The 22,678-nt window shown below is 48.9% G+C and overlaps 1 protein-coding gene across 1 annotated transcript in view; it reads left to right on the forward strand.

Annotated features, from left to right (window-relative positions):
• LOC142557345 (uncharacterized) overlaps positions 1 to 22,595 on the forward strand; it is a 41,728-nt gene extending 19,133 nt beyond the window's left edge. Inside the window, exons 2-4 of the mRNA XM_075669107.1 lie at positions 7,804 to 8,066; positions 11,821 to 11,863; positions 14,064 to 22,595. Of these exons, the coding sequence (XP_075525222.1) occupies positions 7,804 to 8,066; positions 11,821 to 11,863; positions 14,064 to 15,842 (2,085 nt within the window). The 3' untranslated portion in view covers positions 15,843 to 22,595. The remainder of the gene's footprint in view (positions 1 to 7,803; positions 8,067 to 11,820; positions 11,864 to 14,063) is intronic.
• Positions 22,596 to 22,678: the final 83 nt, after the last annotated feature.

Here is a 22,678-nt window from a genome sequence, read left to right on the forward strand (position 1 = left end):
ACGGTATATGGCGGCAAATAACTTGATTCTGAACGACAGGGTGCTCTCGGTGACGGTGCTTAATCCCTACTCGGGCAGCTCTTTCAGCAGCAGCAGCAGACGACGAAGCATTTCCACCGGTTGCATCGCTCACTGTTCGGAGAGAAAGCGTGAACAGGAAAACGCGTGGGCTCGCTCGGAGCGCATTCTCTAGCGGCGGCGGCGCCAGCGAAGTAGCGCATGCACAGTGGATGCCCACGCCAGCGCTCTTCCTTTCGTCATGCTCTCCCTCCCCCGCTTTCCTCCTCGTGCTTCCACCTCGCCCTCCTCCTCCGCTTTCCTCCTCGCGCTCTCTTCGCTATCGCCGTCCTTTATACTCCGCTGCACTGCCGAGTTTGCTCTTTCATCATTCGCAGTGCTTGTTCGTTCGGTTACGCCGAGGGACGCCGACTCTCGACACAGGAACGGGTGCCTAGGAGCTGCGCTTTGAAAAAAAGAAACGGGATCGTCCTTCCTTGGCTCTTCACTGTATCTGCACCCGCTTTGGACTGTAAGGGTGATTCTCGAGCCCAAATGCTGAAAACAGGCCGCAGTCTCGGTAGAAGGACGTCGCTTTATTATTTTTTATTTCGTGGATAACCACCAGCTGCATTAACACCGAGGCGACGCTTTGCGGAGAAAACAGCCGGTGCAAGCTGAGCCCCGCATCTTAGGGCGCAGTGATATTTCATTTCTCGTTTCTCTTTCCCGAAGAATTCCTGTTGTTCTGAAGGGAAGGGAAGAGTACGAGCCTACTGGCATTGCGAAGGAAGAAAGCACCCGAGAAATTCGCATGTGAGTAAACAATGCATACCCGCGAGATGCAGAATGCCCAAAATTCGCACTGGAGAGGCTGTACTGCAGCTCGGAACCTAGGCTGAACAGAAAAACGTACCGGGCAAATGTATACGCGAGAAAGCTACTTTATAGATATTCGCAAGTCAGGTGCGAATGGACGTCTCGAGAAATGGTTGCTTGAGAATAAAGTCGGTGTTCCCAGCTCAAACTGTTCGTGGGTGTAAGCAGAAATGTTGAAGTTGACGTGAATCCTGAAATTATGATGTAGAAGCAGGCGTTCCTCAATACTTATTTGCAACTTTTGTTCTTACTTAATTTTTTGAACCACCATTCTATTGTCACTATTCCGCATGCTTTATTTTCTTCAATTGCGTGGACTAGTCGGTGTCTTTATTCTGGAAATTCTGACCTTTTCTCATCATTCTTCTTTCAAATACAAAATAAAAATCTAATTCTGTCACTGCCCTGTTATTACCAGCGTTCAAACGAAATATTGCAGCAGACTGTAGAAATATCCAAAATTTGGAGTAGCCGTAAGTGACTTGGGCTTTCAGATATATAGCAATTCGCGCTCAAATGCAGCGAGAGGTTTTTTTCAAGCCTCACATAACCGGGACCTCCGACCCTAGGAGCGTCAGGATTTATTACCCTGTATTGCCATCGACGTTTCCGCCATATCCCGTTTCCTCCCTGTGACCTCTATGTCTAAAGCCGTGCCTTCAAATGCCTTTCGTACTCCTAGCGGGGAACTAAATATAAGAACGTCCATGGCGTGCGTGACGTCGGTGCAGCTCTTCCTTAAGAGACAAAGAAAGAAAAGAAAGAAAAGGAAGGAAAGAAAGGAAAGAGAAGGAGTAAGTGCAAGTAGTCGTGCACTCTCGAGATCCTGCTTGTGGGCTTTCCGGGGGGGGGGGGGTGACACGCCGACGTGCGATGGACGGATCAGTGGCAAGGCAACGACCACTAAAGAGACGGGGCGTGTGAGGCGTTCAGGCGGAGAAGCGACGCGGACAATTCCCGCAAGACGAGGAAGGCCGCTGGCCGACCCAACTCGTTCCTCCACCTCTTTCCCTAGTACTCTAGCGCCACGATGAGACTCTTTCTTTTTTTTTTCCTTACACGAGAAACAACGAAAGGAGAGCGCGCAGCTCCTTAGACGGGAAAACAACGGGGACGAATCAGAACCGAAGGCGTCTCTGGCGAGGCGCTGGAAATGTAAGTGACGAGAAAAAGATAGGGACAACCAGGGACAAGTTGCAAAAAGAACGGAACAAATGCGAGGAATCTAGCATCTCTTCCCTATTTCACCGCGCCTACTGCAGCGAGTCGCGGGATGAAACGGGAGCGCACGGAGCTCTTGGACTGGAGAGAAAACAATGGATATGTTGAGGAAAGCGAGGACACAGAGGATGTAGGAGGATAGGAGGATGTAGCAGAAGTTGAGAGAGAAAGACGGGGGAGGAGGTGAGGGCATATTAGCGCGAAGGACAATAAAAAGGAGTGTAGCACACAGTTTCAAAAAGCCATTCCGAGAGACATGCGAGAGACAAAAGAAAAGGGGGTAGGTGGGGAAGAGAAGGCACCCCGTCGTCCCGCGAACGGGTCGCCGGCGACATGGTCATCGCTCAAAGAAGCGCGCGAGCCACGGGCGGGTGGCGGTGATTAATTTCAGGACGCCGCAATTGGGTGCGTTTTTCTCGACGTCCCCGCCCTCTCTCTATATATGGCCTCGAGCACGCGGGGTCGTTGGAGAGAAAGGGAGAGCGCGGAACGATGAGATGAGAGGAAGGAGAAACGAGTTGTTAGGGGAACGAGACGGTTTTTTGGGGGGGGATGAGCGCCATAGTTGTGCGTCCCGGATCCGGCGCGCAGGGTTCCTATAGAAAAATGATAAAGATAGGGAAGCGGTAGGCGGAAGCGACGGGAAAAAGGGAACGAATGGAGAATGTAGTTTTGGAAGTGGGTGCTGGAAGCTAAGGAAAGTGTGTGCGAAAAGAGGAGGAAGGGAATGGAAGAGAGATGACGATTAGGGAGAGATCACCGGCAGGAAATGAGGGAAGGGACAGACAGGCAGGAAAAAGTAGAAATGGGACGTGGAAATGAGGAAATATGGAAACTATAGAACAGAGGGAAGCGAAGGTTCCGTAGAATATGACGGGAAAGGTGGAAAAGGTACATAACAGTAGGGAAAAGAAGAGGTGCAATAGGAGGAAATGCTTTGGGAAAGAGTGAACACCGGCTGGAAAGAAGGAAGGACGTGTTTGAGGAGTGATGGACAGCAGAGAGAAAGAAGGACAGTGGAAAAAACAGTCTCGTCTGGAGTGAACCTCAGTTGAGAGGGTCCGTCGACGTCGGGAAAAAGAGGAATCGAGAACAGGGACAGCGCAAACAAGGAGACTTTAGCGACCCACGCCATTCTCATCGATCCTTTCAAAAAGCACCGCTATCTTTCTGCCTCCTGTTTCCTCCCTGCTGTGTTAGCCCTTTTTATGCGTTTCCGCTGTTCTCCAAATTCGTTCTCGCTCTCCTCCCTTTTCTTCCCTTTACGGAGCAGTTAGTTTATCTCCCTTCTCGGCATCATTTTTCTTAATTCTTTCCCTCGCGGCGTGTCCCCGCGCGTTCGCTACTTTCCTCTTGGCAAGAGAATCAGTGTGGGCCTGGGGGTGCGAACAACCGGATGTTTCTCTCTTCTACCCCCCCCCCCCCCCGATCCCTAATGACGTGTACTTTTGTCCCGGGTGAGATGCAGTGTTCATTACGGCTGGCACGAGATTAGCTCGGCGCTGGTTGCCGCGCGAGCTGCAGCAAGCTGCGCGAGAGGGCGTTCGTCAGACTTTCTACATGTTCTGCGTGACGGGCCCTAACGCGGCTCCCTAAGCGTATTGTCGCGGGCACATTGATTGCGCCTCGCTCACGCTGTTAGACGCGCGTGGCGCACATTTCCTTGCGGCACGAACTGTGCATTCAATTGTCCACATCAGCAGGCAACTCGAGGAACGTGTGTTTTTTGGGGACGCGCTACCAGCCGCGGTGGATAGGCTGTTCCACGCGGTGCTGAGCACGGAGGGGAAAAAAGGAAGCCAGTAGGGAGAGTTGCGTGTCAGTTCTTGTCACGAAGAAATAAACAAAAGAGGAATCAAGGATAAAGCGCCCAATCACGTGATGGCAGGCGGTGGTTTCTAGCTTCCCCGCTCAAGGTGGCGCGTGGGTTCGTCACTCGCTCGTCTTCTGCACCACTCGGAAGTTGCAACGCAAGGCTAACGGTGCGGAAACATCGATGAAGCTAGTGTTCCCATTACAACGCCAGTAGTGTTTACGGGTATAGAGGCTGAAATTTAAAAGCATTGTAATGGTGGCGAGCAGAAAGCGGCGGCAAGTTCCCCGGCAAGCGACACTAAAACATACCGCGAACTAAGCTATGTACAGGATGTTGTTCCCATGGTTCACTGCACGATGCGCACGATTCCCATGATTCCTCAAAAGAAAGCAGAGAGAGAAGGGCGCCAGAGGAGGTTGAAACGCAAAAGCGAACTACCTCATGACGTCTTTATCCCTCTCAAGTTTTTTTTCCTCTTAGGCGCCCGTTCCTGCGGCGAGCGTCGGCGCGGCGTTATCGGCGTAACCAAGAGAACGAGCATAGCGAAGAATGAAAGAGTGAACCCGGAGCGCAGCCGGTAATGAAAGACGGTGATAGCGAAGAGAGCGCGAGGAGGAAAGCGGTGAAGGAGGGCACGGCGAAAGCGTGAGAAGAAAAGCGTAGTGTCGCGCAAGACGGGCTCTGCGGCGACGATATCTGCAAGATGGCGCCAGGGTAGCGCGCGTCGTCTGTACGGAAACAAAGCGCTGCATGAGCGGAGGTCTGTCTGCGGCGGCTGCTGTGAATCGCGCGAAAGCGTCACCCCCGCGCTGCCTCTCGCGATCTCCCGATCAGTGAGGCAGTTGCGCCACACTTCGCTCCGTTTGCAACGTGCCGCACGAGACAGATTGTCCGCGCCAGCTAATATATCGCGAAATGAAAATACGTATAGCGCTGCGTTCAAATTTCGCATTAGGAAGTATCGTATTTGTCGGTGAATTTTTCTTTCTTTTCACCATAGTGCTGAATATCATTGCGCTTGTTCTACTCCCGTCCACGGTGGACTCCTTGGCATAGGCGCAGAATGTAGAAAGGCCTGTGTAGTTAGCGATTGAAATTTACGTTAAAGAACTACAGGCGGCCAACATTAAACCAGAGCTCCCCAATACGGTGACTCCTAATAGCCTTCGTGCTACTCTTGGGCTTTAAGCCAAGCCAAATGAAATCTGTCAGTTGATCGTTCTGCCGGTGAGCCAGTCAATAAATGAATAAGCGGATCGGTTGCTCTGCGCCCCCTTGCTTTTAGCAAATGGCCCGTCAGCCCTTCATTAGACAATCCACGCTCTCCTCCCAACTTTGTTCAAGTACATTTCTGAACCATTCGAACACGATTGCAGTATCCCACAGACCCTATTGAATGTACTCAGATAATTTATTGACCTTAAATGATTGTTCTAAGAGCAGACGAGTTTAGTTTCCTTCTTTAGCTCGCGCTAATCGAAGTAGTTGGACGTCAGACTCTGCGATAGAAGAGCCACTGACGTCAGAAAGTGCAGCCTACGTGCTATATACCGCTTGGATTCGGAATTAGCTACGAGCAGTGAAAACGGAAGAACGAAACCTCGAACATTCATTCATTCGCGGCTGCTTCGTGCCCGCTAGAGCGCTCAATATTTCTTACCCACGTGCACATTTATACAGAGTGAAGGTTCGATCGCGAGTGTGCGATATATAAGGAAACGGGACCGATCGACTCGGCAAATAGGAAAAAGAAACAAAGAAAGGATATAGGGTTATAAAATTGATATACATCAAGGGAAGAGGCCTCGAGCACGCCAAGTGGACATTACGTTTCTGGTCACGTCGCTGTCTATAGATATCGCCGAGACTTTCACTGCAGGTCTTCTGTATAGCGCGAGAAAGAGCGGCTTCCTCCGGGACTCGTGAGATGTGCAGGCCCATGGAAGTGTGTTTGGGTGCCTAGGTCTATCTGTCCGTCCGTGGCCATCCGCGCGGGCACTTTGTTTCTCGGCACGCTGGGTGTGCATACAAACGACGTTGAAATAAGTTTCCGAGGGGCCCTGTCATTTATATCGACGCGACGTGGCAGCCTACTGTGCCCCCGGCCTCTCTCGGCAGGAAAGCGCAGAAGCAAGAGGCTGCCGGTGGCCGCACGCTAGCGCGGAGGGGCTAACGCACTGCAGAGAGAGCACTACAAAACTCGATTGAAGCCAAACGTTTCGGCCCATCACGTGATCGTCACGTCAGTGGGCGCGGTAGGTTTTAACGCTCCCATCCTGCAGAAAGAGGTATGACAGGGCGCCCGAACACGCGTGCGCGTCGATTAAAAACTACCGGGAACCAAATGTTCTCGGCCTATACGCTGAGCCTCAGAGGTCGCGTGTTGGGCCGATACTGCGAAAGAAAAGGCGAAGGGAATAACTTCGCTTGCGAAGGCTGGCTGCATGACTTAATGCTCTTTATTAGTTTATGTGCCTCCCCCATACACACATGAACTACAAGTCGCGCTGCATGGCCTACGAGATCCGGTGGCTGGGGCAACAGACGATATAATAGCCTGACAAAACGCTCTGAAGCACCCCACACATGACCTCTGGCGGCGCGCGGGGCGATATTTCGGAGGCTATGTGCGCGGTGGTTGAGATCTGTTGGTCAGGCTATATATCGTCTGTTGCCCGACTATAGGCACTTGCGTTCCTTACAAAGTGTAGTTAGACAGCTTCTAGACTACGTGAAAACTTCAGCTAGACTGCTTTGCTCTCTCATAAAAGTCATTTCGTTAGAGAAGGTATTACGCGCTGTTTACAGTTAGATGACGATCAGTCAATTTCCATTGTTCTAACTGCGTTCCGTAGACGTGCGGGTTGTTCACAGTCGTTAGACAAGGCTACAGACATCGCTCGAGAAGAAATGTAATATCACATTTACACACGTGCGTTGCCTTTTTTTTCGGTGACCGTTTTTAATCCATCTAACCCCCAACCGTTTCTAACCCGCCGAAGTTAACCCGGAGTTTAAACTGTGTTTCGATCTCGTAAGCATTTGTGTTGCCACCGGGGTTGTTAAATTTTACGTGAAAATTTTGAACTTTACTGACCTCGTAATAAATGAAGACGTGGTTCGCGATGAAAGCGAAGAAAGCTTGACAGAGGTCCTAGCTTCCTCGTGCCCAGCCTTGCTCGGAGCTTTATGATCTCACTGATAAGCACAAAAAATTTCGGCCACCTGGGGTTCTTTAACGCGCATCTAAATCTAAATAAATGGGTGTTTTCGCATTTCGCCTCCATCGCCTCCATCGAAATGCGGCCGCCGTGGCCGGGATTCGATTCCGCAACCTCGTGCTTAGCAGCCCAACACCACAGCCACTAAGCAACAACGGTGGGTGAACGTTTGCAGAGCATCGACACTTTCAGATACGAACTCAAACTTACAAATAGGAAATTGCATACTGTCGGTTGGTCGGTCGGTCGGCCAGTGAATTAGCCAGCCGATGAATGTATGGACGTAATAACCAATGAATCAGGCCAGCCAGCCAGTTAATTAACAAACAAATGGATAAATTAATAGATAACCAATAAACCAGCCATTTAATTTATTAATTAATTGATTATAACTCATTCAACCATACAGTATATGAGTGCCTCACTTTGCACCAAACTCAGACATTCAGATGCGATTCTCCACTCATTCAGTCAGTCGGTCGATGAACGAATGATTTTGTGAATCAATCAATTGGTCGATAAACGAACGAACCAAACTAGTCAGTGAGTAACTTGCAATCAGTCGACGATCCATCGATCACCCAGTCGATCGATTCATAATTGAACCTATGCATCAGTCAATCAATTGAATTCCCATTCACATCCCTCTCTTCCTCGGCAATTCCGCAGGAGCGCAGTTCCCGAGAGTCTACCCTCAGCTTCCGTCCCAGCCACGGTGTCTCGTACAATCACCGCCACCAGCAGCAGCAGCACGGGCAGGGCCCTCAGCTCGGGGGCGACTTCCAGCCCCGGGGCCACCGCCCGTTCCCGGAGCGCCCTCAGCTGGAGCAGCCCACGAGCCAGGCGCCGGGTCCCAGCAGCCAACCGGGGTCCGTGCACAGGTTGTCCTTCCCTCCCAGCGGCATCGAGAGGCACCTGGCACGCTTGCACAGGTGAGAGACGCGCGCACACACACACACACACACACGCGCGCGCGCGCACCCCCCCCCCCCCCCCCCACGCACACACACGCACACCCACGTCACCAGGTCCTGCAAAACTCACCAGAGGAAACTCTGGCGCGACTGTCTAGGGGGAGCTGCAGGCATGGCGTTTCAGCCAGCATTCAGTACGGTTATTGCGCTAACGCAGTCCCACTTAATTCCTTAATTACTAGTTGAACTAGTTGCGAAATTGAAGCCGTCCAGTAATGAAAGCATAACCTTCTTGCTTTAACCCTTCAACGTCGGCCCATAAAATACCCGAAAAAAAGTTTATTCTCAATCTAAATGTGCAAAACTACACCGACAATAAGCGTAATCAACAAAAAGAAGAAAAATACTTTGTGGGAACTCTTTCAGCAATAGAGAGGTAACCCCAGACACGAAACTGGACCTGGGCTTCACCCAAGCCACCAATGGCTTTGTTTTAGAGTTTGCACAGACATCTGTCATCACATGTGAACCATTGGTGTACGTTTCGTTTGCTTTACATCACATGTGTGACACCAATGCAGCCGGAGATCTTGCATCGATCTATGTTGTTGTTGTTGTTGTCCTGAGTGGCCGTGGCACACACCCACAGTGGGGGATTGGCCAATAATCGGGCGGTTTAATTAGGTGCCTAAAAATAATAATCATAACAAGGAAGCTAACAATTTGGGCGTGTGAGTTTAAAAATAAACGTTTTGTGTTGGGAGAAAAAGGAAATAATCAGATGAAAATCGGGTATAAGATAATAATAATAATAATAATAATAATAATAATAATAATAATAATAATAATAATAATAATAATAATAATAATAATAATAATAATAATAGATAAGAAATAAAAGAAAGCTATGGTTGGGAGGGAGAACGATCAATCTAACATGGAAATCGATTGGTTTCAATTAGGTAATTTTGGATCGCCAAGCAAACATTTCTGTGGCTGAACCCAACAATGGAGGCTCCAAAAGATAGGATCACAGGCACTGATAAAGTTAGACCAATAGAGCGAAGCGGGATTTCAAGTAGTCGTTTTCTTATAACGGAAAAACGTCTGCAAGACAACAAGAAATGGTCGATTGTCTCCGCTTCGCCACAGAATGAGCATAATGGTGAGGGGACCAGACCAGACCTGTGGAGGTAGAAGTTCAATGCAGGTATACGGCAGCACAGCTTCGTGATGGACACTTCAATTTTCCTTGTTCGACAAAAATCTCTGTTCCAAGGGTGCAGGAGATGTCCGTAATCCACAGAGTTAGTAATTGCGGAGCCTGATACTGACTGTATAATGATACTCCTGCGAAATCTAGCTGCAGTAACATAAGCAGTCAAAGGGCAGCAAGGAAGAATCGGGTCCTCTGACCGTGTTGTTGTTGCCTTCTATCGGGCACGAGGCTCCTACCCACTAGGGAGGATTGGTCAAGAAACAGGTAGATTCCTGCAGGACCTTTAATAAAGTTTATCCAATCCAATCAGTGCTTTTAAAAGAAAGCTATTCACGTGTCCAACTTCTTCTACCTCGTCGTGTGTTCCTGTTCTAAACCGACAAATGATGCTCGCTGCCTGTCAGTCAGTGTTGGCCGAAGACATTTACCCAGAGACTTCGTACTGAATACCAACATTCAGCAATTTTTTTTTCTAATTTCTGATATGTTGCCTGTATGCGGCGGCAACATCCGTCAGTAAAGCATTGAGCTCCGCGCTATCTATCTATCTATCTATCTATCTATCTATCTATCTATCTATCTATCTATCTATCTATCTATCTATCTATCTATCTATCTATCTATCTATCTATCTATCTATCTATCTATCTATCTATCTATCTGTCTGTCTGTCTGTCTGTCTGTCTGTCTGTCTGTCTGTCTGTCTGTCTGTCTGTCTGTCTGTCTGTCTGTCTGTCTGTCTGTCTGTCTGTCTGTCTGTCTGTCTCTGTCTGTCTGTCTGTCTGTCTGTCTGTCTGTCTGTCTGTCTGTCTGTCTGTCTGTCTGTGTCTATCTATCTATAACCAAAGGACCAGGCAGGATTCCGTAAAGGCTACTCAACAATAGACCATATTCATACTATCAATCAGGTGATAGAAAAATGTGCGGAATATAACCAACCTTTATATATAGTTTTCATTGATTACGAGAAAGCGTTTGATTCAGTCGAAACCTCAGCAGTCATGGAGGCATCGCGGAATCAGGGTGTAGACGAGCCGTATGTAAAAATACTGAAAGATATCTATAGCGGCTCCACAACCACCGTAGTCCTCCATAAAGAAAGCAACAAAATCCCAATAAAGAAAGGCGTCAGGCAGGCAGACACGATCTCTCCAATGCTATTCACAGCGTGTTTACAGGAGGTATTCAGAGACCTGGATTGGGAAGAATTGGGGATAATAGTTAATGGAGAATATCTTAGTAACTTGCGATTCGCTGATGATATTGCCTTGCTTAGTAACTCAGGTGACCAGCTTCAATGCATGCTCACTGACCTGGAGAGGCAAAGCCGAAGGGTGGGTCTAAAAATTAATTTGCAGAAAACTAAAGTAATGTTTAACTGTCTCGGAAGAGAACAGCAGTTTACGATAGGTAGTGAGGCACTAGAAGTGGTAAGGGAATACATCTACTTAGGACAGGCAGTGACTGCGGATCCGGATCATGAGACTGAAATAATCAGAAGAATTAGAATGGGCTGGGGCGCGTTTGGCAGACATTCTCAGATCATGAACAGCAGGTTACCATTATCCCTTAAGAGAAAAGTTTATAAAAGCTGTGTCTTACCAGTACTCACGTATGGGGCAGAAACCTGGAGGCTTACGAAAAGGGTTCTACTTAAATTGAGGACGACGCAACGAGCTATGGAAAGAAGAATGATAGGTGTAACGTTAAGGGATAAGAAAAGAGCTGATTGGGTGAGGGAACAAACGCGAGTTAATGATATCTTAGTCGAAATCAAGAAAAAGAAATGGGCATGGGCAGGACACGTAATGAGGAGGGAAGATAACCGATGGTCATTAAGAGTTACGGAATGGATTCCAAGGGAAGGGAAGCGTAGCAGAGGGCGGCAGAAAGTTAGGTGGGCGGATGAGATTAAGAAGTTTGCAGGGACAACATGGCCACAATTAGTACATGACCGGGGTAGTTGGAGAAGTATGGGAGAGGCATTTGCCCAGCAGTGGGCGTAACCAGGCTGCTGCTGCTGCTGCTGATGATGATCTATCTATCTATCTATCTATCTATCTATCTATCTATCTATCTATCTATCTATCTATCTATCTATCTATCTATCTATCTATCTATCTATCTATCTATCTATCTATCTATCTATCTATCTATCTATCTATCTATCTATCTATCTATCTATCTATCTATCTATCTATCTTTCTATCTATCTATCTATCTATCTATCTATCTATCTATCTATCTATCTATCTATCTATCTATCTATCTATATCTATCTATCTATCTATCTATCTATCTATCTATCTATCTATCTATCTATCTATCTATCTATCTATCTATCTATCTATCTATCTATTGCAAGTGACAGTGGTCTGCTCCTCGAAGAGAGGCCGGGCGTGTGTCGAGTTAGCTCCTGAGCAACACATCGAAAGGTGGTGACGGCAGCTTAAATCTTGCACCCAAGACCTCACAGGGGTGCGGCGTGATGTCATCGCATTCCTTTCGCATCTACCGCTAAATCGCCACTGCATATTTTCTTCTTTTTTGCAGTACGACGAGCACAGACAACAGGAAGTCGTTTCCTCCGTGCCAGGTGAGCCCGATGAAATCCTCGCTTATTCAGCATCGCCGCGAAAGACTAGAAAACGATGTACGTTGCATTCGTAGCACACATCAAGGAGCTACGCAATGAAAAATGACTACTTGGGAACGATGTCCACACAACGAAACATGCGCAACTACTTGCGTAGGTGTACTACCTGCCTGTAGCGCCTTAGGCGGTCAGCCAGGCAAACCACTCCATGCAGTTTTCATTGAAGAGTCTCTCCCCCTTTTCAATACGTCACCAACTCCGTGTGGTGCTGCGAAAGCTATCGGTCACCTCAGCCAACCGGAAAGATGGCTTCATCACGAAAGGATTTAAACATACCTGCAAACTCTCCCTATTTGTCCCGGAGACTCCCGAATTACGACCAGTCCTCCCGATTGTATTGATAAGGCAACAAAGCTCCCGAAGGCTCTCATCGAAATACACGAGAAAGGATAAATAGTTTTTTTTCGGCAACGGCGGCACCAAATTTGGTGAGGTTTGTTGCGTATAAAAGAAAAACAAAATTCTGGCGATTTTTGGAAGTGGAATTTCGATTTATGTCATCCAATTTTTTAAATAGCAATTCTTGAAAATCGCCATCTTTCAAAAGAATCAAACTATCACGTTTACAACTCTGTAACTCATTAGAAGAGAACGATACCACAATTCTGCAAACTGCACCTAATAATACATCTAAAACAGACAAAATTGATTTTATATACTCCCTTGTGAAGTACATCCCTAATTTGCGAATATGACTTTTGCAAGAGCGTTGCAAAATTTGAGCGAATCCACGAACGCTGTAAATTAATATAGCAACTTTGTCCGCTTCAGACGCTCTAACGAATGCAGTTGGCAGAACTGTCATATCTGTTCTTGGTGCAGAGCTATGAAATTAAAAACTTCGCGCTTCCACATTTTTCCGTACTTACCAATTTTATTGAATTTTGGCGGAAGAATTCCGGCCATAAATCAAATTTTCGCTGCCTACTGCCACTAGAAGTTAACCTTTTCTCTTAAATGTAACACATTTTATTAAAATCGGTCAAGGGGTCATCTCAGAAAAGCATTTCCTCGTGTTACATGTATTTGAATAGGTGGCACCGAAGCTGGGCCCGAGCTAAAGCTTCCATTTGAATCCCCCGCGAAAAAAAGAAATGCGAAGTCAGTTCGCCGCTATTGACGCATGCGTTGAGGAGTGTGCGTGAGACAACGGCCTAATTTGCTTTCCATAATGGTCGGTTCTATTATGTTAGTTCCCTTGCTCTACAGTATCGTTATACGGCGAAACATATTAGGAGTGGAAAGGGGCCACTGTCACGGCAAATTGTACGTGTTCCTTAAATATACACAGTCCCGTCTCCGGTCCAAAGTACGAGCATCGAGACCTCTAATAACTGCACAGGCACCCATTCAGAACTCTTTGTGACGGTGGTGGGGCCCAGGAAAAAAAAATAATGAAAGCTAATCTTGTCACTGACTATAGAGAGAAGCACACAATGGGGGAGCCACTAAAGCACATCCACACACGTTTCCGCCGACCCAGCTGGCGCTTGCCACTGATTGGTTCATGCTAGCCGCTGTCTTCGCTGCACTGCAAAAGGTTGGTGATGAGACCAAGAGGAAGACGCGGAATCGGGCAGGTCGTACCTGATCGTAACCAATCTCACCTTCAGTAGATACACCTTCAGTAGATACTCGGTGCACTTTCGGAGGGGACGCTTTGGAGTTTGCAAAATAGAGAATACTATTTTCTAATCGCGCGCAGTAACAGCTCCGCTGCAAAACTAATCGAACTCTGCGCGCACGTCGGGGTAAAACTCTGCACGTGAGTCAATGTGCAAAGCCTAAAGCTAGTCCCGGCTTCTTGTACTCGTCAGGAAAAGCGTTCTTTTTTTTTGCGCACTTATCAAGTGAGGCGGGACGCACAAGTTCTCGCCATATCATCGAATCTAGGCAAAATCGGAACCAGTTGAACAGTCGCTGTGACGGAGGCCACGTGGGAAGGCCGAGTGCTGGTCATTCTTATCGCGTCGTGGAATAGCTAGGTGTCCCCATTGATCGAACCACTTACGGCGTCCACGAAGTTCCTTTTGTTCACAGGCAACAGAAGGGACCTTTCGCTGCATGACGTAGGGTACCGGGGTCATTGAGAGGGCGTTCACGGACACTAACTGATTGTTTGACGTCTCGTGGTTTGCAGGTGTCTGACACGGACTCCGGTCTCGGCCGTACTATCACCGCCGAGACGAGCGAAGAAAGCTTCGCCGGAGCCGTCGCCGCTCCCCAGGCGCCGCCACCTCAGTCTCACCGTCTGTGTGGGGGTAACGTCTGCAACGGCATCTACCGGGCGAGTGCCGCGGCGGCGCACGATCCCGCAGGCGCTACCAGCGCCACTCTGGGAGGCGGTCCGGACGCTGTCCTGGACGACGGCCTGGCGCACGAGATGGCGCTTCTGCGCGTCGAGCTCGAGATCGTGCGATGGGAGTGTGAGAGCATCATCCGCCAGAAGAGGCGCCGCGATCAGGACCTGCTGGGTTCGTGGTCCAGGCGCCGTCGCGTCCTGGACTGGATGCAGCGACACGACAGCAGTGACACCTCGTACGACCCTTCGACGCTGTCCTCCAACTCCGAAGACCGCCGCGAGGCGAGCCCGAGCCCGACGTCGTCCGTCGAAGCCCTCTGCAGCCGGACTCCGCCGCCGTCCTCCCTGGGCGGAGCTGCGGATTCGCCCGTGATCCAGCAGCACATCTATGAGTCCGTGGCCAGGAGCCCGTCGCCCCTGACAGCGGTGACGTCGTCGCCCCACGTGCGCTCTCAGAGCATGACACTGAGCAACAACACGACGCCGAGCGGACCGACGGGTCGCGTCCTGTCGCCGGAGCACAAGAGGTGTTCGTCGGCGAGTCCCGTGCGTCGGAAACTGCAGGCCGCCGCACCACTGCCGGCCGTGCTGAGTCCCGTGCGAACTTACCGGTTCTCGTGCACCATCAACGAGTCGCCGCAGACTCCAGCGGCAGCGGCTCGGAGCAGCGCGCGGTCGCCCAGCTGCTCTCCCGTGAGACACAGCGCGGCCTTCAGACCCCGGTGCAGCTCGAACCCGGTGCCGCACGCTGTGACGCCGGCCGTCATTCCGATGGCGACGTCTCGGACGGCGGGCCAGATCAGCGACCTGTACAAGCGCCAGGAACACATCACCTCCTGTTTCCCGACCCAGAGCATCCCGGAGAGCCCGCTGGCGCTTCACAGCACCAGTTCCAGTCCGATACCGGTCGTGACCTATAGCGACCGCTCGCCGGCGGCGTCTCCCGTGAGGTTCCAGCACGAAACTGGAGGGAGTCCATCCCTCGCATCGCCCTGTGGTGGTGCGTCCCGGCAGTCAAGACCTCCGGTCAGCGAGGACAAGCCTCGGCGGTGGTTCGACAGCATCCTGCAGCAGCAGGACGCTTCCGGCTACCAGATCCACGAGCCCGCGCAGCTATGCTCCTTCTACAGCCCTCAGAGGCAAAGCGCCAAGTCCGGCAGCAGGCTTCAACCTGTCTTCGAGGCCGAGTGCTACGGTGACAGGGGTGCTAGGGGAGGAGGCATCCTCGACTTGGACCTCGAGTTCGTCACCAAGGAGTACGAGATCTTTCCCGGCGACGACAACGCTTGCCGGAATGACGTCGGCGCGGCTCAGAGGGCGAAAAAGACGCGTCGCCAGCTGCGGAAGGAGCGCGCCCAGCAGATCGCCGCCCGCACCAGGGCGGAAACGACGACGTCCACGGACTCGGACGCCACGCTGAAGCACCACCACAGCAGCTGCCACGCTTGCGCCCGAAGTCGGAGAAAGGGCGGAGGCGTCGGCTTGCCTCAGTCGTCGCACAGGTCGTCGCCGTCCAAGCAGGAGGCGGCCGTGCACCACGGTCGCAGGCCGGTGCAGATGACGCATCGTGATGGCGCCTCTGCCGCTTCTGCCGCCACCACCGACTACATGCTCTGAGTCGCGGTCGTTGTTTAGAGTATATGTACACACTTTCGCCTCGCTGATTCCGGGCTCTGCTGTTTCTGCAAGCTGAAGGTGGACCGTGCTGGAGAATTGTGGATCTGTTCTCAGCTTTCAGTCGTCGTTCCCCAGCGTAAGGTAGCCAATGGCCAATGGAGCTAAGCCTGGTTAACTTCCCTGCCTTTCCCTTATCACTTCACTCTCTCTCTGTCTCTCTCACATGTACTATATGATATATTGCAGTCGTGTCAGGGTAAACACCACGTGACGCAACATGTATCAACGCAATTGAATTGGACACATGCGATGGATATTGGCATCGCGAACTCTTGATACCTGTGTCCAGCATTTGTTTGTGTTTACTGGCTTGTTAAAATGTGCTGGTTAGCGATGTTTCACAGTCCAAGCAAGCAACTAGATCGTGTAACTGCGCCTTTCAAGGATACATCGTTTAAATTATGGAAGGAACAAAAAGAAGGCAGGAAAGACAAAATATGAGAAAAATAGGTGAGAAGGGGTCGCGTGTTAATGAAAAAAAAATGATAAGAGGACAATGAATGCTCATTACACTGGAACAACGCAGCTTTGCTGAAATTATCATTCTTTCATTCGAAAGGATTTTGCTTTCCTCGCATCGCTTAACGAAGTGAACAGGAAACGGTGCTTGCCAAATTTCTATGCAGCTTGGAAATAAGGATCGTAGTTAAACATAAAACTAACAGACCATGTTTAACAGTGCAACCGAATTGAAAGGCTTTACCAAACGGACGTAGGAGGCATGTAGAGAGAGAGAGAGAGAGAGAGAGAGAGAGAGAGAAAGCGAGAAAGCGGAACTCTTCAGAGCCAATCTTCGCACCCACCCGTGTTTCGTCTTGTTCACCGAGCTATATCCCAAAATTTTATTGCAGCTTTGACCACGGGTCCCATTCGCTCCATATAAAATGTGAAATAGCGCGGTTAGGAGATACGATGAGAATACTGACGGCAGCCTTCGAACGCTCCTGATCGATTCAGCCACACCTTCAGCCTGCATAATGGTGCACGGAATTAGCAAGGCGGAGCATAAGCATTCCGCTAGTCTTCTATATAGGGACCACCGTCTGTTCGAAACAGCCCCTTTACGAGGGCTGATGTTAATTGCTTGCACTTCACTTCGTCTTTATGTATACGTTGCGTTCGACTCAGCGCACGCTCCGATTCAACGCATCGACCTGTTAGACCCGCGTTGAGGAGAGAGAGAGAGAGAGAGGAAAAAAACACGAAGTTCGCGTGAGCACGTCAGATTGTCTTGTCTACCGTAACCTCGCCAAGTCTCAGCTCCTGAAAAGAAAATGCAGCACTGCGTTTACAAGTACGTTCCGACTACGCCACACGTGGTCCTTCGCTCCTTGCCTACAAAACCCTGCAGCTGCACATTTGAGGCTGGCCAATGCGGCGATTTGGAAACGATGCAATCCAACCTCCTATTTGCGCCAATAAGGAGCAAGTCCGCACACGCGCACTGCTCTCTTCGATGTACGTGCAGCTTTAGTTGTTGGCCTCGCTGCAAATAAACGCGACGTGAAGCTCCAGTTGAGTGGCCCGGTCAGTAATCGTGAGCACGCATTCTCGGTGTTCTCAAGACGAAGAACGCAAAGACGGCCTCTCTAGCCACGCGCGCCACATGGAGGCGGTATCGAAAGCGAATACGCGAATCAACCATCCGGCACTGTTTGTACCACTCTTCCAGTGTTTCGTGTTTATAGAAGGTGGCGAAAAAATTTCAAGTTTCGACCATTGGGAACCAATCCTAAGCCACGCCACATTGCGTGCGCTGTGCTGTACAATCGCCGCTAAATTGTTGGGCCTTCTTCCGCAGAAATTTATTTCGACAGTCCGCGGAGAGTCTATGAATGTTTTACAGCTAAGCCATGAATTTCTATAGCCTGTCTTTACGGTTACGACTTCCCACATTTCGTCGTTCGTGGGCTCGCGGAAGGCTACCATTCTGGATGTGTATGGATCTCAACTGGAAGAAGTGAACCGGAGATAGTTTTTTTTGTCTTCAGAATATCCGCATTCGTAAGGTCCGAAGAACCTTACGACTGAGAAGGCAAAACAGTCAACTTGAATTTTAAAGGCAATCTATAGACTATCGGAATCAGTTTGCAATGAAGTTGTCAGAGCAGAGTGCGGCTATCTCCCCAGCAATATAGTGACTAGAGCTGTCCATGCCACCTGGACCTCGGGCAGCCGGAGGTTTCTGTCACAAGAAAAATTAATCCGGCATCGGATGTGAATCATCCATCACGAAAACTATTTGTACAGTTTAGAGAAAGTGCGCAGACGTTCTTTTGCGAAGGCCATTCTATTGATTGTCTGCAGGCAGCCTATGGGCTTAAGTCCTTACAGTTCCTATAGACACGTTTCTATGACTTGCAGCAGACAACCTGCTGGGAAATCTGTGGACCCGAACGGAACTAGACTTGCGAACTTCTATATGGACAGTTAGTGCACTTTATGTAGCCAAAATGACAACTCTATTGGAAGGCAAACAGGTCTATAGGCAGTCTATAGAGTGCTAAGGCAATTTTGATGATAAACCTGGCCGTATCGAGTCGACTACATGAATGTGCACCTCCCAGAAAGTGAGCTTGCTGCAGCGGCTTCAAATGGTTTGCGGCGCAACCTACGTTACTTCACTGCCGAACGCTTTAAAAATCGAAGCGGAAACTCATGACACATCAGGGCCGCAGCGTGACGTGAAAACACTACGCATGCTGTTAACCCGAACCGTTGAAAAGTACCTCAGAGCAGTGCCTTCCGGAGGGCTGCTGGTGCAACATCGCACGATTCCTGGCTACGAGTTGCCAGAAATGGTCCGCGTTCCGTTCACAGTACAAAAAGCATCGGTTTGCGCGGTTCTCTTCCATGCGAGTTGAAATCGACACAGAAGCTTTAAGGCAGCCCAGCCCACGCTAGTAATAATTACGTCTTCTGTTGTGTTCCCACGGAATCCTGGACTTCTGTTTTGAGCCCCGATATGGGCTTGAAGTTCACCCTAACAGCTGTACTGGGAAACGCAAACGTACGGCAACAACAAACTTAATGATCGTTATGAAAAGCATTCATTATGTCCATACCTGAACATGTGGCTATGGTCTCTGACCACCTAGCAAGGCCTGCTGGACTGAGGCTGTCTTGACCACTTTATGTGGCTTTCAGCGACCACTCTCACAATCACGTGCACTGAGGTGACGAGGAACTGAACTGTCTTGCGTTCCAAACTCGGTGCTTGAATAATGCTACTCAGTGCACTTAGTCACGTCACGTCACTGCTACAACACTCGTCATCAAAAAGTACGTGGCCCCCCTGTACACGTTTGTTCTTCTGACGAACCTTGAAACGCGAACTGCCTGCAATACGCCTCGCTGTGTGTCCAGGTGGTGTGAGCAAAGGGGGGGGGGGCTGCAAACTTCTGGGGAAAACTGTACCAAACGGAGCGAGTGCCTGCTTGATCATCTACCCTCGTTCCAAGCACCCCCACAAGACCGCTTCTATCTCTCTCTCTAAGCATAGCGTTCCTTTAGTACAATGAACGTCATGAAATCTACTCGCATGCTAAGAAATCTCACTTCAGACGTTGGCTCATGTTTTGTCGATTGCTGACGGTGCATGTTCGGTCTATTTCTTTTTTTTTTACTCGAATCACACTGCTGCCTCTACAAGTGACCCGCTATATTCTGCTGCCGCTTTGCTGTTTGAATACGTCGCTGTTGAATTTTTTTACTAGTCGTGCCGACTTACTTGTCTTTCTTTCTCACCGTTGTGTAAACAAGTCGGGTGCTGTTGACGACGAGATATCTGTTCATTTTTTTTTTGTCTCATCCATGTTCAGTGTCGGTGTTTGTGGCCACCAGGTGTTTTACGTGCCTTACTCTTGGCACACAAGACGGCGTGGTTCTTGCGTTGGGATGTCCGCTGTTGAACGAAATAGCCCGACACGATATACAAGCAGTTTGTGGGCACGAATAGGTGCTTTCTTCACGTAGCACAAACCTCGCGCTGTCCGCAAACAAGAACCCGCGAATTTGTTCCTTCATAGAACTGCCGGTGTTCGGAGTGTTCGAAGTATTTGGGATGCGTGTCAAGTCAATTTTTTTTTCAGATTTTTTTTGCACTGTATGGGGAAGTGTACGTTTGATTGCTTCGAACAATCGGGTGCTCAGGGACGAGTCGTGTCGTGCTAGGTTGCGCATGCGCAGTCTCTATGACGCACTGAATGATGCGCGGCCCACGTGCGATGCGTGGCAGAGAAGGATTAAGGCTCGGAGAATGGAACAAATAGTGTAAAGACTCGGGATCTGATGCGAAGATCAAGAAAGGTTGCCTCAAAATATATTATTTCTCTCTTTCCTTTTTGCCACAGCTCTGCAGTGTATTAGCTTCTAGAATGGCCCACGAGATCGGGATGCGTGTGTGGTGCACAGTGTGCGCCGTCTGATTTCGGAGGCCCTGTTTTCAGCATAGGATTTCATATTGCCAACACTAGTGGTAAATCTGGGTCTTTTTTGTCTGCGTGTGCAACCGATACGGTTGTTCGGTCACTATGGGAACGATGGAAAGCGAATGAATTTGCCTATGCGTCTTCAAACTGGCTTCGAACAATGTTGTGAAAAATTTACACTCGGGTCCTTGAGGCTAATTTTGATGGCAAATCCAACGCGTGGAATAAATTAGTCTTACTTATTCCCACGTGTCCACATCTCGGTGGTCATCAGAGCGCTGCAAGAATAGTTGTTTTGAACACATCAAAACATATTCACTTATGGCAAATGCTACTTGCCTGACATCATTCAGATTAACGACACAGATGCTCACAAGCGTCCTGGTTGATTTAAGCGGGTCAAATTACACAACGAAGTAGACTGATTGAGAATACAAAACTATTAAATTCTAGTAGGAGTCCTTTGAGTCTCGTTGTGAAGCTAGCGATGAACACAAAGGAACCACAAAAACAATAAGATAAGCTGCAGCGTGCTATGTAAACAAATACGTGCCAAATCGTAGCATAATCCAATCACTACCAGCAATTCCCGGAGTGACTGAAAGATTGCAGCGCCGGGTTTCCCTCTAGTGGTCATAATATGAAGCGCTGTGGTATTTTGGCGCAGGGTTTCCAATATAGATGATCGTGCACGAAGCATAACACGTGACAGCGTAAGAACTGTGTTGAATCTCTTCAAGCGTTAAGCTGCAGCTTATTGAGCTCTGCGTAGTTTTACAGCCCAGTTCATGCGCAAGGCCTCTTGCCGTGGCGCGTTCCTGAATCACCACGCTGTGGTACAGCCTAGGCGACACGTAGCGCGAAGGCGTGAGTCATATCGATAGAAACGCGTGAGGTGGTTCACTGTCGAGGGTTGCGAAGCAGGGTCACGTGCGCTTGCGCAATGAAATGAAAAAAAAAGAACAATAGAAAAAATAAACAAACCGGGAATTAACCTTTGCTTATAATGAGGAAGCCATTTTTTCCCCACAGGAACGATCGCAGTCAGAATATTACAGAATCCCTGCGAAGATGCACGGAAGCGCTCTTTCTCAACCAGACTGGAGAGCAGTGCAAATTGTACAACCCAGAGCATCGCACGAGTGCATGTGTTGCATTCTATGCGATTTTCAACAATTCAACGGCGTCTCTTCGCTGTTTAAAACGAGCATTGGTACCTATTCCATAGCATGCTGCGAGGAACAATTGAAAGTTGTTATTAGCTTCGTGGATAAGGCTGAAGAAGGAAAAGGGCTGCACGACGCTGCTGAAGAAGTTGGGCGAAGAAACAGCGCCTTGTTTCTTTGCCCAAGTGTGTACAGCCGACCCTGAAGAAGTGTTCATCTTTCACGATACCTAGCAATAACAATGTCACTCGCTTTGGATAGTCCCATGTGTATCAAAATATCATCGGGCAGGTGAAGAAATGTTAGTACACTGAGGTGGCCTGGTCACTGTGTTTGGTTAAAGAGGCAGCACAAGACGCTACTGATAAGGAAAGAAAACGCTGCGGCTTTAATGTAGTCGGCCTGCACACAGATCAGTGAAAGGTCCGCTCTTAGTGAATGCTGTTTGTTTATCGCATTTTCATGCAATCTTTTCGACCGTGGGTCATTTTTGGACTAACATTGCCGGATGTGAAATTGGTTGCTCATCGCAGCGTAACAAAAGAGCTGACGTACTCTGTCTTTGATGTCGGGCACAAAGAACTGAGTTGAACTGAAATGAATAGTGTTATATGTTAAAAGTGCTGAACATTGATCCAAGAGTGTTATAAATACACATCATTTATAATATAAAGGTACTGCCTAGGTAGCTGTACCTTCGTTATTAATTTGTACACCAAAGAATGTTAGTAAACGCTTGCTGGCACAAGTACAATTTAAAACAAGCAACATGAAGTGTCATCGATCTATGTAGAGTCACAATGTACAATTTTGTGTGTGTATGTTTGAGAATTCTGACGCAGTTATTTTTGTTTTCTGTTGTTTATGTTGGTTAAGACGGGAACACAGTGTTGAAATGCTTTTTTTTGAAGAAAGCCAAACGTAAACGGATGCATGTCAAAGACTTCCCTGCTATACTGCTTATGAATGGTTTTACAAGTAAGCGAGGAGTGACGGTAGCTTGATAGCACACAGTTTGTTTGGAAAATAAGCCAGCATGAGTGGACCTGTATCAACGCAAAGTAATAAAAAGAAAGCATTTTGAAGTTTTCACTTTATCACGTTGTTGTAGCGTGCATTTGTGTCGTCGGCAAGAACTACAGTGGTCGAAGAAGGGTTCTCCCAAGTTGCAGCCAATCCT

Source organism: Dermacentor variabilis, chromosome 9 (genome assembly GCF_050947875.1).
Source record: "Dermacentor variabilis isolate Ectoservices chromosome 9, ASM5094787v1, whole genome shotgun sequence".
In the NCBI taxonomy this organism is placed as follows: Eukaryota; Metazoa; Arthropoda; class Arachnida; order Ixodida; family Ixodidae; genus Dermacentor; species Dermacentor variabilis.